Genomic DNA, 13,101 nt, shown 5'->3' with positions numbered 1-13,101 from the left:
AGTATATTATCACAGGGTATCACATATGTTATGTGACCAAGACTAATTAGTCACTCTCTAGACCAATGTGGACAATGTTTTTATCAAAGGGCATCACACGTGTTATGCAACCGAGACTAATCAGAATGAACATCTGTTTTATTAACCTATATTAAACGTAGTTTCCACCTGGTCCAGATTACAATATTTGGTATAAATATAGAGACAACAACCCTATCTGACAAATCATCCCGATTGTCTACAATGCTGCTCATCTCTCTGTTCGTGGTTGTGTTGGGGGTTGCTGAGATACATGGTAAGTATTTCAACTGAATTTTCAACAGTTATTTTCCAAATCTCATTTGGAAGTTTTCGGTGTCGACGTCATACTGCAAGTCTTATTTGTGTATCCCAGTTATACACATATCATATACTAGTAGAGACGGATGATGCTAAAATTTGCTTTGTTCTGACATACTACACGATGTTTATATACAATGCCGATGTTTAGGTATGATAGGTGTCTTCAGTCATAGATGTTATAGAAGTATATTGTCGCCGACAAGCATCGAGACACACATATACATAAGTACTTTTCAATTTTTCTGTGTAGCTTCAACGTGGGCAAACAGCCGGGCCAAAATAAGTATACAACCATGATGGCTAAAAACGAAACGGGCACGAAATGGTTTAGTCAATGTTGATGTATTTGTTATGGGTATCATAGCTGTGTTTTGGATCTCAAGTTTGCAGTCTTTTGACCACTGTTTTTTTAAGCCTAGTAATATTTGAATGTTTCAAGTGCATAATATCTTTTGCCCGCCATGAAAATGAAAAAATATTTGAACCCTTATGTGTTTCAAATATCCAGAAATTCCATGTATTATTTGGAATTATTTACATATGGCATGTTCATTTATGACTAAATTACCACTAATACCTGCTGCAAAGTAGCTATAAGAACACTGTGTTCGTTACCACAGAAACGAGGGTCGCAGGTACCTCAGCGGAAAACATCTTTGGTCATATCTAAATACCCCAGCTTATTTTGGACTATTGGTAATGTGAAATAACTAGATTTTTGGATTAAACAACTAGTCCGTACAGATTAGAACTGGTCTCGGACTAACGGACTAGTGGCAGTGTGTATACCTGTATCATATTCATATCATATGAAGCAAAGAAACAGAGAAGCAAATGAAAGAGGGTCAAATAAAGATTGCCATGGAACACTTACAAAACATGTTATTCGATCATCAATATCTGTTTCTCCATACAATATGAATTTGTCACTTTTAAATGTCACAGGAAATGAATACAAGATACGGTTTTACAAAAAATGGCTATTTTTGATGGAACTATACTCACACGCAAAAGAAACGCAAGTCGAGTATGCAGTATACATATTATTTATTTTCAACAGTAAAGACAAGAAATACTAATAGGGCAAGATTGACAAAAATTTGACTGAAGACAGTTTAAAGGATTAAAAGGCAGATTAAATAATTGTTTGTTTCAAATGTTAAGGGCTTACATAGTTTCGGGTCAATACCCAAAATGTCAGTCAATACCTGGTGTGACCACCATTAGCATTGATCACTGCCACACATCACCTGTGCATTGAGTGGATCAGACGATTTGTGAAGGCCCTAGGGGTCCTCCTGCACACATCCAGAGCAGATGTGCGTAGTTCATCGGCAGTTGTAGGGAATGGGCGCACATTGTGCAGACACCTTTGAACCCCATCCCACAAGTGTTCGATGGGGTTCAGATCAGGGCTAAGGGCTGGCCACGGCAGAACACGGATGATGTGTTGTTGCAGAAATGCCATGGTAGCTCTGGCAACATGGGGACGAGCGTTGTCCTGCTGGAAAATGTGTTGTTGGTGTTGTGCCAGAAATGGAACAACATGGGGTCTGATCACTTGGTCGATATACCGCTGAGCACATGGGTCCAAGTCTCGCATTAAGTCCAATCCCTGCCCATATCATGACGCTAGGTCCACCCCATAGATCCCTTTCCACAACGTTTCTGTCAGCGAAACGGTCACCCCGACGCCGCCAAATTCTGACTCTTCCATCTGCACTGGAGACATAAAAGCGACTTTCATCAGAGAAGATGACACGCCTCCACTCACGATGACGCTAATTGTGATGACCCTGTGCCCACTGAAGCAGTGCTTGTCGATGCCGTGGCTGGAGAACAGGACGACGTGCTGGTCGGCGACATCTGGAGTTGTTGGAACGGAGACGTCGGAATACAGTGTCCCGGCTAATGTGTCGATTATGTGTTCCTATGGTCTGTCGAGCACTTTCACTTGCAGTTAGGAACGGATGTCGCAGGTGTTGACGGGTAATCTGCCGATCTAGGACGTCCCTAGGACGACTGCTCCGAGGAAGGTCATCTGTGGTCTGTGTAGCATTGTATCAACGCACGTTGAAATGACGGGCAACATCTTGGACAGACTCTCCAGCTTCCAAACGTCCGATAGCCCGGTTTCTCTGAATTTGAGTTAGGCGTGGCGTTATTGACCAAGGAGTGGTAGGTCCAAGAATCGGCCACAGTTTTATACCCAATACAGTTCGTGACAGTTCATACATTTTCGATTTCGCGAGAAATGGGTGCATGATACCCACATATACATTGAAATGGTGCGTTTTGGCGATTCGTTTTTTATGTTGCGTTTTTACTCGGGGCTTCCAAAATGCAACCAAAACTATTGATAACACCATCAGGCTTCACTACATGCTAAAACTCGTATCAATTTATGGTTCCATGTTTGTTACCTATTTGCTTAAAACCACTTGCGTTTCTTTTGCGTATGAGTATATATAGTAAGCCATGTTGAACGTTTTTCAAGTGCTATAGTTGCCTGTCAACCACGGGTGTCCACGTTCTTGATAAATGTATTGAGAAAAATGTTCAGAAACGTACAAGTACATTGTCCTTTTAATACAAGAACAGAGCTTTCGATTTTTAAGTATATTACAATTGAACGCATATTTAGAATTCTTTCATATTATTTGTTTATGAATAGATAAACATACTGTACCCGTTTATGTGACGGCTTTGTTTGATCACTCAGGAAGCAGAACGCGACCATTGGGGCCATCTTGGCTCTGTGTTTGATGGAAAAGAGGAAACTATAGGTTTTTATGCTTTGAGAGGTGATTTACCTACAGCTGTGAGTGTTTGTCCCCAGGTGCTGTGATCCCCGTCGTCGGGTCACAGGTCTCTTCCTCCTCAGTCTTCACCTTCGGCTCCACGAACTACGGTCCACAGTTTGCCGTAGATGGCGGATTTGGCACCAACTTCGTCGTTGACAACACTACGTTTGCAACTGCTACCTCAGACGCAACGCCCTACATGGACATCGACCTCGGCAGCAACTTCCTCCTCATCTCCATCACCATCACCAACAGGGGTGACTGCTGTTGTAAGTAGAGTGAGATGGGGAGGTGGGTTTAACGCCGATTTGAACAGTATTTCAGTAAAGGAAGGCACTTCAGTTTAATGCGGAAGGAATGGTCAAAGGGGTGTAGCTGTAAGGTTCTGCCACTTGAATAGAAACAAAGACTTTTGTAATAAGTATCAACAACTGTGTATCGAAGAAGACGTTGACGATACCAGGAGGACATTTATGTGAGGAAACGGGAGTTTTAAATCAGTTTATTGGGTATACTTGATAACACTCAGACCATAAAACATAGTATACACAATCTCGTAGATATTATCATGGCGCGTTTTGTTGGATTTTCAATCTATCAAGTTCACAATTTGTGGTAAATATCCTGTTTGACATAAGGGATTGCTAATGTAGTGTTTCACATATGTGTATTCCTGATGCCAAAAGCTACGAGATTGACGTGTCTGTATCCGAATATCAATCTCCTGAGGCTCCCGTAAAATGACTATGTGCCCCTTACTGTCAACTGTCAAGTCTTACAATTAACAGCACAAGATTTGAAAACAAATAATTTTCTTTGGGGACAATGGTGAGTAGAGGACGTGCAAGTCCTAGAACTGTTTTAGATATTCTGAGGGATGTTTTCATGTTCTGGACCATTACTAAGTAGTAAAAGTGATTTTTAGGATAATGCGTTGATTGCATCTTTCTAGAAATATCAACGAATTTCGATTTATCATTGAACCAAATATACTCAGTTCTCAATTTCACCCAACGGTCAAAAATGTTTCAGAGAACTCACATTTATATGTGTTAACTGAACATTACTAAATCCTTAAAATATCTAGCACATGTCACCTCAATGAATAGAAGAATTCGTCCGACGTCGCGTTCAGCTTTTTCTGCTGTGTCACCACGAAGGAAGGATCTTCTGAGTTAAGCCCCATTCACATGGACACGTTTACTTACGTGAGTATATATACTTACATAAGTAGATTTAGTTATGGTGGCATGTGAACGCATTTGCTTACGTGAGTAAATATACTCCAGGAGTAAAGAGACATGAGTAAAAGTATATTTGCTACACCTAAAGAGGTCTAGTAAAAGTATATTTACTCATAAGTATAAATGCTCCTGGAGTATTTCTGGTCATGTGAACAGATTCTCTATTTGCTTACGTAAGCATATATAAATCAAAGATACTGATTATCAGGAAAATACAGCTGTAGTTCCTTGCAAAGGACATAACATGTTCATAAAATGTTTCGCGTGTCATGCGAAAGTTATCGATCCACAGTTTATCATCAAATGATCGTTTGACGACATTGTTCCACCAGTGTTGAGAACGTTCTCTCTTCCACAGTCCGCTTTCCTGGAATAATCCTACGACTAATCCCATACTAAGAAAGTATGGAAAGTCTCTCTTTCGCCTCTGGTTGACTATCTTCGACAGCGACATGGCCTCAAATGATAAAAGTTCACAATTTATTTATGAAATGATGTTTACTTCTGCCTTGCATAAACTTCATGTGAACGCAATGTAAATATACTTTTGCTTACATGAATAAATATACTCCATGAGTAAATTTGCTTACATGAGTAAATTTTGTCCATGTGAATGGGGCTTGAATCGTGCAGGTAGACTAGTTCATCGGTTGATAGGCGCAGTTTGAGTGGGTTCTCGAGGTCCTGCTTAACTGTAGATATATTTTACAACAGGAATATGTGTTACAGTTAAAAGGTAAAATCAGTTACTATGTATAATACCTAAAATGTTCAGCTATTAAATATTGTCAGATATTCTATATAATAACTAATTGTGCACTTACATTGCCCACATATAGGTAGTACATGGCGTACCTCTCTTAGGATAGAACCATTGTTTGTTCTGTTTTTTTCGCCAGAATCGATTGTATCGATTATTCTATTATTGATCCCAAAACTAATTTCCAGCAGATTCTATGGCGAGAATTACCTAGAATTACAACACCTTCCTGCTAAACTAGGTAGCAGTCATCTCGTTCCCATTTCACAATATGTCCCAAAGACCCTGTGTTAAACTGTGTAACCTGGCAGATCATGCCCCGACGCCGTGGATATTTGCTTATGCAGTCGACCACAAGTGTTCCTGACTTAGACTATTTGAGGCTACCTCGTTATTGTCGAATAAGATATCATCATCATCTCTCACTCTTTCCATCTTGGCAGCTGAACGTCTCCGAAACATCAGAGTCGAGGTGTACAATAACAACCCAACTCTCGGAGGAACGCCTCAAGTCTGCACTACAATCGGCAGCACCGCCCCAGCCGCCAGCTCCACCACCACGTTCACCTGCTCAGCCATAGCTTTCGGAAGGTACATCCGTCTGAACAAGTTCAGCAAGGTCGACGCTAATGACGTCCTTCAGTTAGTAGAGGTTGTCCTTGATGGCGTCCAGCTAAGTAAGTATATAACTATATATACTAGTATATGATAGTAAGATGAATGAGGTTATGATACATCACAGAAAAGGTTTCTTATCTACGTTATTTTCTATTACATCCTTCAGTTAGTAGAGGTGGTCCTTGATGGCGTAAGTAAGTATACTATATATATTTGTAAGACGTTTATGAGGTTTATGAAAAATATAGAATCTATGATATTGCCCTTTCTGTTTTACTGTTTAACTGTGAATGCTTCTAATGACTGTATATTTTCTTCCTTTCGCAATATTACAGATGTAACTTTCAATCGCAACGCATTTGAATCATTTAATGTATTAGGTTGTGTGAACTAGGCGAAGGAAACGCCACGCTTGTATAGATACCCTCGATGACACGGGCGGCTTGTCATCTAAGCCGCTGCACCCTAATGTGCTGAATTTTGCCTATTGGCTGTGTCTGGATCCGTTGAATCGAATAGCCTGTTGGCATTTTGAGGTTATCCCCGTGATTGTGGTGTGATCCGTGTTTTATCAACACCTTGTCCATGTTCCTGGAGTTTGATCAGAGTGGGTTTCACCAAAGAGTACGCACCTACTACGTGCGCCAAATTGAGATTTCCTCCCACAATTATCTGACATAAGGCTATAAAACTAAAATATTGTTCAAGGCATCGTTTAACCAAACTCACTCACTTCTCCACAGGATGTCCTTGCAACCACTTTCAGCTTCGAGATAGAGGTCATCATGTCAATTTCTCGTGTTTGCTTCAGACATACCAAATTTCATTCAAATCCTTGATTCGAACCAATAATCTGAGGATCGGGAAAGGGTTCCCGGAAGAAGGGGTTGCAATTCTGCATGGCGAATGGGGGACTTTTGAAATGTGATTTACGTACAGCTGTGATTGTTTGTCCCCAGTTTCTGTGATCCCCGTCCATGGGTCCCAGGTCTCTTCCTCCTCAGTCTTCACTTTCGGCTCCACGAACTACGGTCCACAGTTTGCCGTGGACGGAGGATTTGGAACCGATTTCGTCGTTGACAACACTACGTTTGCAACGGCTGTTGGAGACACAACGCCCTACATGGACATCGACCTGGGCAGCAACGTCCTCCTCCGCTCCGTTACCATCACCAACAGGGGTGATTGCTGTTGTAAGTAGAGTGAGACGGGGAGGTGGGTTTAACGCCGATTTAAACAGTATTTCAGTTAAAGGCGGCGGTTCAGTTAAATGCGGAAGGAAAAAAGTCCAAAGAGATTTAGCTGTAGGGTTTTACCGCTTGAATCGAACAAAAAATCCCAGTCCAGGCGAGTTTGCGAGCAGCGTTTACAGGCATGCCTAAGGGATGCATTACTAGACGAATTGTGGCACCTAGACGACTGGATACCTTGGTTTCAAGTAGATTTTGTAGTCGTTATCATGTCTGTCTTTTTCGCTTGAAGTCACCTTATGTTCTATAGTTAGCTATTAAAGTTAAACAAATATTGGCTTTGACCATACCAGAAGCACGATTTCGTGAGGAAATTGGATATTGAAAACAGAGTTTATTTCGTTCACTGAAGAACATTTAGACGATGCAAAGATGTACAATCCCGAAGCTATTATCGCTGTCACATTGTGATTACATTTTTAAAACTGAATAGTTGATGAGGGATACTCATTTAGTTGTGCATACTATCAATGTGGGGATGTAAGCTGCGTATGATTACAATGTTTCAGGGAACCGCCCATTTATCACATGGTGTCAAGTGATCTTTTTTTGGTCTACAGAATTGTCCTCACATCATGAAACCCCTATCGTCACATATTGGGCATGTATCGATGTATAGAGCTTGAAATTAGTTCCTGCTCGATGACCTCATATGCATATTTATCTGATCATGAAAACAAGTTCATCAGGTTTCTTTATCACTTCGATAACACTATCCATCCTAATATAAAATAGTTATAAAATTGTCATTAGTACCTAATGTATACCTATTGTCTCCTGAGACGAACGTAAAGTCCCCTAAGTGACCCTTACTTGTTCCCGTTTCATGTCTTACAGTTTAACAAAACCTAGCATAGTTTTCTTGGAGGACAATGGTGAGGAGTGGAAGTCCTGGAAATGTGTTATATGTTCTATGGGATGTATTTGTTGTTGGCAATTACTCATTTATAGTGAAGGCAATTATTGGGGATACCGGTAATTCTTTCTCGGAATTATCGGCGGATTTGTGTTCATTATTTAACAAAATATTGATGATAGCCCGTTGAGTTTCCCCCCATTACCACTCCACATTTTCACTTTCTAAATCACCGACCTGACAAAAATGCCTATCGCTGTCGTTCTTGATGCTGTCGGACCGCCTCCGTGGTCTAGTGGTAGAGCGTCCGCCTGGAGAGCGGAAGGTCCGGGGTTCGATCCAAAAGACGTTAAAAGATGGTACTTGTTGTAACCCTGACGAGATTTATGGGCTAAAACAAGGACGGGTCGGCTCGGAGTATATTGTGGTATTCATGTTAAACTGTGGCATGGTATCTCAGTGAGCCAGCACTATAAATCGGCATCAGTCCGGACTAGTACAAGCAGCCAAACACACACACACACACACACACACACACACACACACACACACACACACACACACACACACACACACACACACACACACACACACACACACACACACACACACACACACACACGTACATGCACGACGCTATATGAGTGCAATAATCTTGGACGCCACGTTTCACCGCAACTCATCTTGATGCTGTCGTCTACTTATGGTTACCTCGATATGGTTGAATGCTAAATAAGACATCATCACTCATTCTTCCGATATTTGCAGCCGAGCGTCTTCGAAACATCATCATCGAGGTGTATGACAAGAACCCAACTCTTGGAGGAACGCCTCAAGTGTGCACCACAATCGGCAGCACCGCCCCCGCCGCCGGGTCGACCACGACCTTCAGCTGCTCGGGGATGCCAATCGGAAGGTACATTCGTCTTAACAAGAACACCAAGGTCGACGCTACTGATATCCTTCAGTTAGTAGAGGTGGTCCTAGATGGCGTCCAGCAACGTAAGTAGATGACTTTAGCATCTATCTGATAGTAAGATAAATGTGGTTTTATGAAAAATAAACTGGCGTCCAAAAGAAACTGTACCAGAGTTTAAAATCACTCTTGCTAAAAAACAACAAAAATACATGCATGAAGTAAAGTGTATTGAGAAGATCAATATATCAACATAATCAACACTGAAAATGACAATCATACCGCGACCGAGAATGACGTCAGAGCCCACCAAAGTTGGGTGTGGTACAAAACTCGAGCTTTCAGAATCATGGACAATAGGCAGAGTACATTAACAATCGCTCACGTTCAATAACAAGTCATTAGTAGCGTGTGTGACCACCAAATGCCTCAATATACGCAAAAACTCTTGGATGCACAGAAAAAGTCAGTCGTCTGATGAGGTCACGTGGGATTTGACGCAATTCTTCTTGGAGGGCCAAGATGAGTTCTTGCCGGTTGGCTGGAGAGTGTGGTCGTTGTCGAACACGACGATTCATCAAGTCCCAGAGGTGTTCTATGTGGAACATGTCGGGTGAGCTTGCAGGCCACGACAGGACGTTGAAGTTGTTGGCTGCGAGGAAGTTAGTGACAATTCTGGCTGTATGGGCTCTAGCGTTGTCATGCTGATAAATGACACCACGTGGCTGCTGTTTGAGAAATGGTAGGACAACTGGACGAAGAATGTTATCCATGTAACGCTGAGCTTTCAAGTTTCCGTCAACGATGACCACCGGTGTCCTCTCCTGCCCACAGATCCCTCCCCACACCATGACACTCCCTCCACCATATGGTACGACCTCCTACACGCAACACGCCGGCGTTCGTTCACCCCTTCGGCGGTAAACACGTTGTCTTCCATAAGCCCTAAACATACAGAATCGACTTTCGTCAGTGAAGACAACCCTCTGCCAGTCACGTCGTTGCCAACGTCGTACAGTCCGGGCCCATCTCAATCGCAGACGACGATGTTGCGCTGTCAATAGCTCTGTATGGTCTAAAAGCCCTGATTCTGTGAGCCCTGAGTCTCCTGGCCACTGTCTGTCGACTAACCCTTTGACCTAAGGCATTTGTCGCCGATGACATCACTGTCAGGAAGCGATTTCGGAGGTGCAAGTTACGCAAGTACTGGTCATCAGGGGGCGTGGTCACCCTGTGTCTGCCTGTTCTTGGCCTGTCAGCGGTCCGCCCTGACTGTCTGTAACGTTGCATCAAGTTGGTAACGGCAACACGGGAGCAACCGAAGGTTCGTGCAATATGGTCGTGGGTGGCTCCCATCTGTACCATACCCAAGACTCGTTCACGTTGTTCGACTGTGAGTCGTGGCATTTCTTTTGTGTGTTTTTTTATCACTGTGGATGTCTGACTTGCCGTTGCAATCGTTTTATACCCATACCCGCACGTGCATTTGCAATTGTCCGTGGTGCACGTGTTTTTCACTTTTTCGCGTGTTATCTCGCAAACATGTAACATAGGATTAACATTTTCTGCATACACTATTGTTGTATTTAGGTTATGTTTTAGATAGACTTCATCGAAAAAACATTTATACTTTGTCTGAAATTTATATTTTCAGTTGGTAAAGTTTCTTTTGGACGTCAGTTTAGTATCACATGATAGTTTAATTTATCAACTTTTGACGCGTGGTGTGTCAACACGATGTCTGTATTCTGTGGTTTTCCCGGAGAGTGATCCGTATTTTTTTTCAAAATCATACCCGTGTTCCTGGGGTTTTCCCAGAGTTTGATGTGGATAGCACCAAAAGTGTAGCAAATGAAAGCTGGTATGATGAACAAGGGAGATAGTTCCATGAACATATAACTTGATCACTTGCCTGATAACGGTATAAAGAAGTCTTTTATTCATAGATCTCCCTCCCTTGTTCCTAAGGCTATAACACAAAAATACTGGTTAAGATGGCGTAAAATCCAACTCACTCACTCCTCCACAGACTGTTCTTGACACCACTTCCAGCTGGACGAAAACTGTTTCTACTTCTCTGGATTCCAAATAACCTATGCACAAGCCAAGGTAAACATCAACATCGCATCCACGTGGAATATTAATTACATTTTATATTAACAATGTATTTTTACACGTACAATTTCCCTTGGCCATGCTAGCATTACGTGGTCGTGAGTGAACATCTCAGATAATGAACCGTTCTCATGAGTTTACAATATGTAAACGACTAAAACCTTTCCTCTCATGAGCTAAACCTAACTCGCTCACACAATGGAAACAATCGTTGTGTTACACCTACCTCCTATTATAGCGATGTACTTGTAAATAAAGAGTTTGCAATATCATTGTGTTGTGTTATTCACGTCCAAAATGTTTTTATTATGATATATTTAGGTATGACGGATTAACTATAGTGATAGGAAAGAATCGGGTGTTCTTTGACTTAATTTTCTGTATAACAATGCAACACATGTAAGCTGCGTTTGGGGGGAGTGATGGGCGTGTGGTAAAATCTCACCACAAGACTGTATGATAAGAAAGATGACTTCAACTTTCCAATGGTCACGTTTCCCTTTATTTTGAGCAATATTCGAGCAACTCCAGTCTTTGGTGTTTACATATCACAACTTTACAGGTACAATCGAGAATGCTCTTTCTACGAAGATTTCAAAGAGCGTCACAAGCCATTTGGTCCTTTAGTTCTTTGATCAGGGTTCCATCATTCAGGGCTTCAACAACGCTTTCAAAATGGTGTGAGTGAGTGAGTGAGTGAGTTGGGTTTAACGCCACTTTTAACAGTATTCCAGTTATATCACGGCGTGTCAGCTTAATGTGGGAGGAAAGCCCGAAGTGATGCAGGTCTCAGACGTTTACCACTTCGGTGAAACCCACGAGCACAGGTATGGTGCTGACAAACCTAGAAACATAATCGGGGCAAACCGGGATTCGAACCCACAATCATAGGTTTCTGGCGTGCCCAAGGGACGCAACTCTGCACAGCGAATCGCGGCGCCTTAGACGACTGGGCCACCCGTGCCCCCCTTTCAAAATGGTTTAATGGTAGACATGCAGAGGACATCTCCACATTTGAAGCATCATTGACAAAATTGATGTTTGATTGGGTCAGTTTCCTATTTTGACATGTTCAATATTTGCTTCAAGTGAGACGATGCTTACCGTCCATGAGCAACTGAAAAGTAATAGCAACATTGACCACACTACATAGCTTTACACATTACAGATTACGGGTTAGCATATGTCCTTTCCCTGTGTTTGAAGTAAGAGTTGACAAGCTGAAAGCTGGCCTTGTGGTTAAAGCGTTCCCTCGTCACGCCGAAGGACCGATTTCGTGTCGTCATTTTGGTACATTGGGTAAAGCCAATTCTGGTGTCATCAAGTGTGATATTGTGTTACGTGTCGATTCCCAAATCGAAACAGTATGCTAACCTGGAGATATGTACGTAAAAGAACGGAAAACAACCATAAAGTGATTTACAATCAACAAATGCATTACAAACTTCACTAAATGTACAAATCAATGCAAGTTGCTGCTCAGGAATTACAACGGCAATACACAATAGAGTGGTAGTACAATAGTCAATGATAGTAATATAGAATGTAATATGATGGCAGCGGTCAGTATCAAACAAAAATACAGTGGCGATAATAGTATATTTACCAAGCGGCGATAGTGGTAAAGCTTCCGAGATGGGCTTATGCAGGGAATCATGGGTGATGAGTGATCCTCAAAGGAAAGCTGGTCTTGATGTGATGAAATGCAAGAGGCATGGTCTTACCCTTTATTTACCGCTGCTGGAAAGTTCCACATAGTGTCCTCACAACATAGAATTTTCTCCATGTTTCTATAACCCACCATCACAGTCTACGTTATTCTGGAAGTTTACATATCACACCAGCATCTAAATATAGTAACTTCATGACGACCGCTTACATTAACTCCCCACATCGTCACATATCACCTTTTCACTCATGTATTATGCTAGACTGGGTAGGTTTTTAATGTATCCAATAGCTGCGGTGTCTTGACCAGTAATTCCTGTTTTGATAGACTGACATGTCTCACTTTGGATCGATGATATGCATCAACCAAGTCAGCGAGCCTGACCACACGATGCCATTAGTCGCCTCTTACAAGCATAGTCGCCTTTAACGGCAAGCATGGGTTGTTGAAAACCTATTCTACCCCAGATCTTCACGGGTCCAACTGACTAGGAATCTATTTGAGAAAGATAACTATTGAATGCTTGA

The 13,101-nt window shown here is 42.0% G+C and overlaps 1 protein-coding gene across 1 annotated transcript; it reads left to right on the top strand.

The window, feature by feature from the left end:
• The first annotated feature begins 233 nt into the window (after window positions 1-233).
• On the top strand, window positions 234-11,174 carry LOC124143509. The gene is made up of 6 exons (XM_046512510.2): window positions 234-295; window positions 3,182-3,415; window positions 5,594-5,827; window positions 6,728-6,961; window positions 8,643-8,876; window positions 10,820-11,174. Exons 1-6 carry the CDS (start codon window positions 244-246, stop codon window positions 10,828-10,830), a joined length of 999 nt encoding a protein of 332 aa, XP_046368466.2. The 5' UTR covers window positions 234-243; the 3' UTR covers window positions 10,831-11,174.
• The last annotated feature ends 1,927 nt before the right edge of the window (window positions 11,175-13,101 follow it).

The sequence above is a fragment of the Haliotis rufescens genome, unplaced genomic scaffold, assembly GCF_023055435.1.
Source record: "Haliotis rufescens isolate VD_foot unplaced genomic scaffold, xgHalRufe1.0.p SCAF_8, whole genome shotgun sequence".
NCBI lineage: Eukaryota > Metazoa > Mollusca > Gastropoda > Lepetellida > Haliotidae > Haliotis > Haliotis rufescens.
The sequence above is the reverse complement of the archived record's forward strand: the minus strand, read 5'-3'. Positions and strand labels throughout refer to the sequence as shown.

What these genes read in the sequence shown, in the direction of transcription:
- LOC124143509 (XM_046512510.2), top strand. Translation starts at nt 244, where the DNA reads ATGCTGCTCATCTCTCTGTTCGTGGTTGTGTTGGGGGTTGCTGAGATA. An exon ending in CAACAGGGGTGACTGCTGTT is followed by an intron (nt 3,416 to 5,593) that starts GTAAGTAGAGTG and finishes CCATCTTGGCAG; the next exon opens with CTGAACGTCTCCGAAACATC. An exon ending in CCTTGATGGCGTCCAGCTAA is followed by an intron (nt 5,828 to 6,727) that starts GTAAGTATATAA and finishes GTTTGTCCCCAG; the next exon opens with TTTCTGTGATCCCCGTCCAT.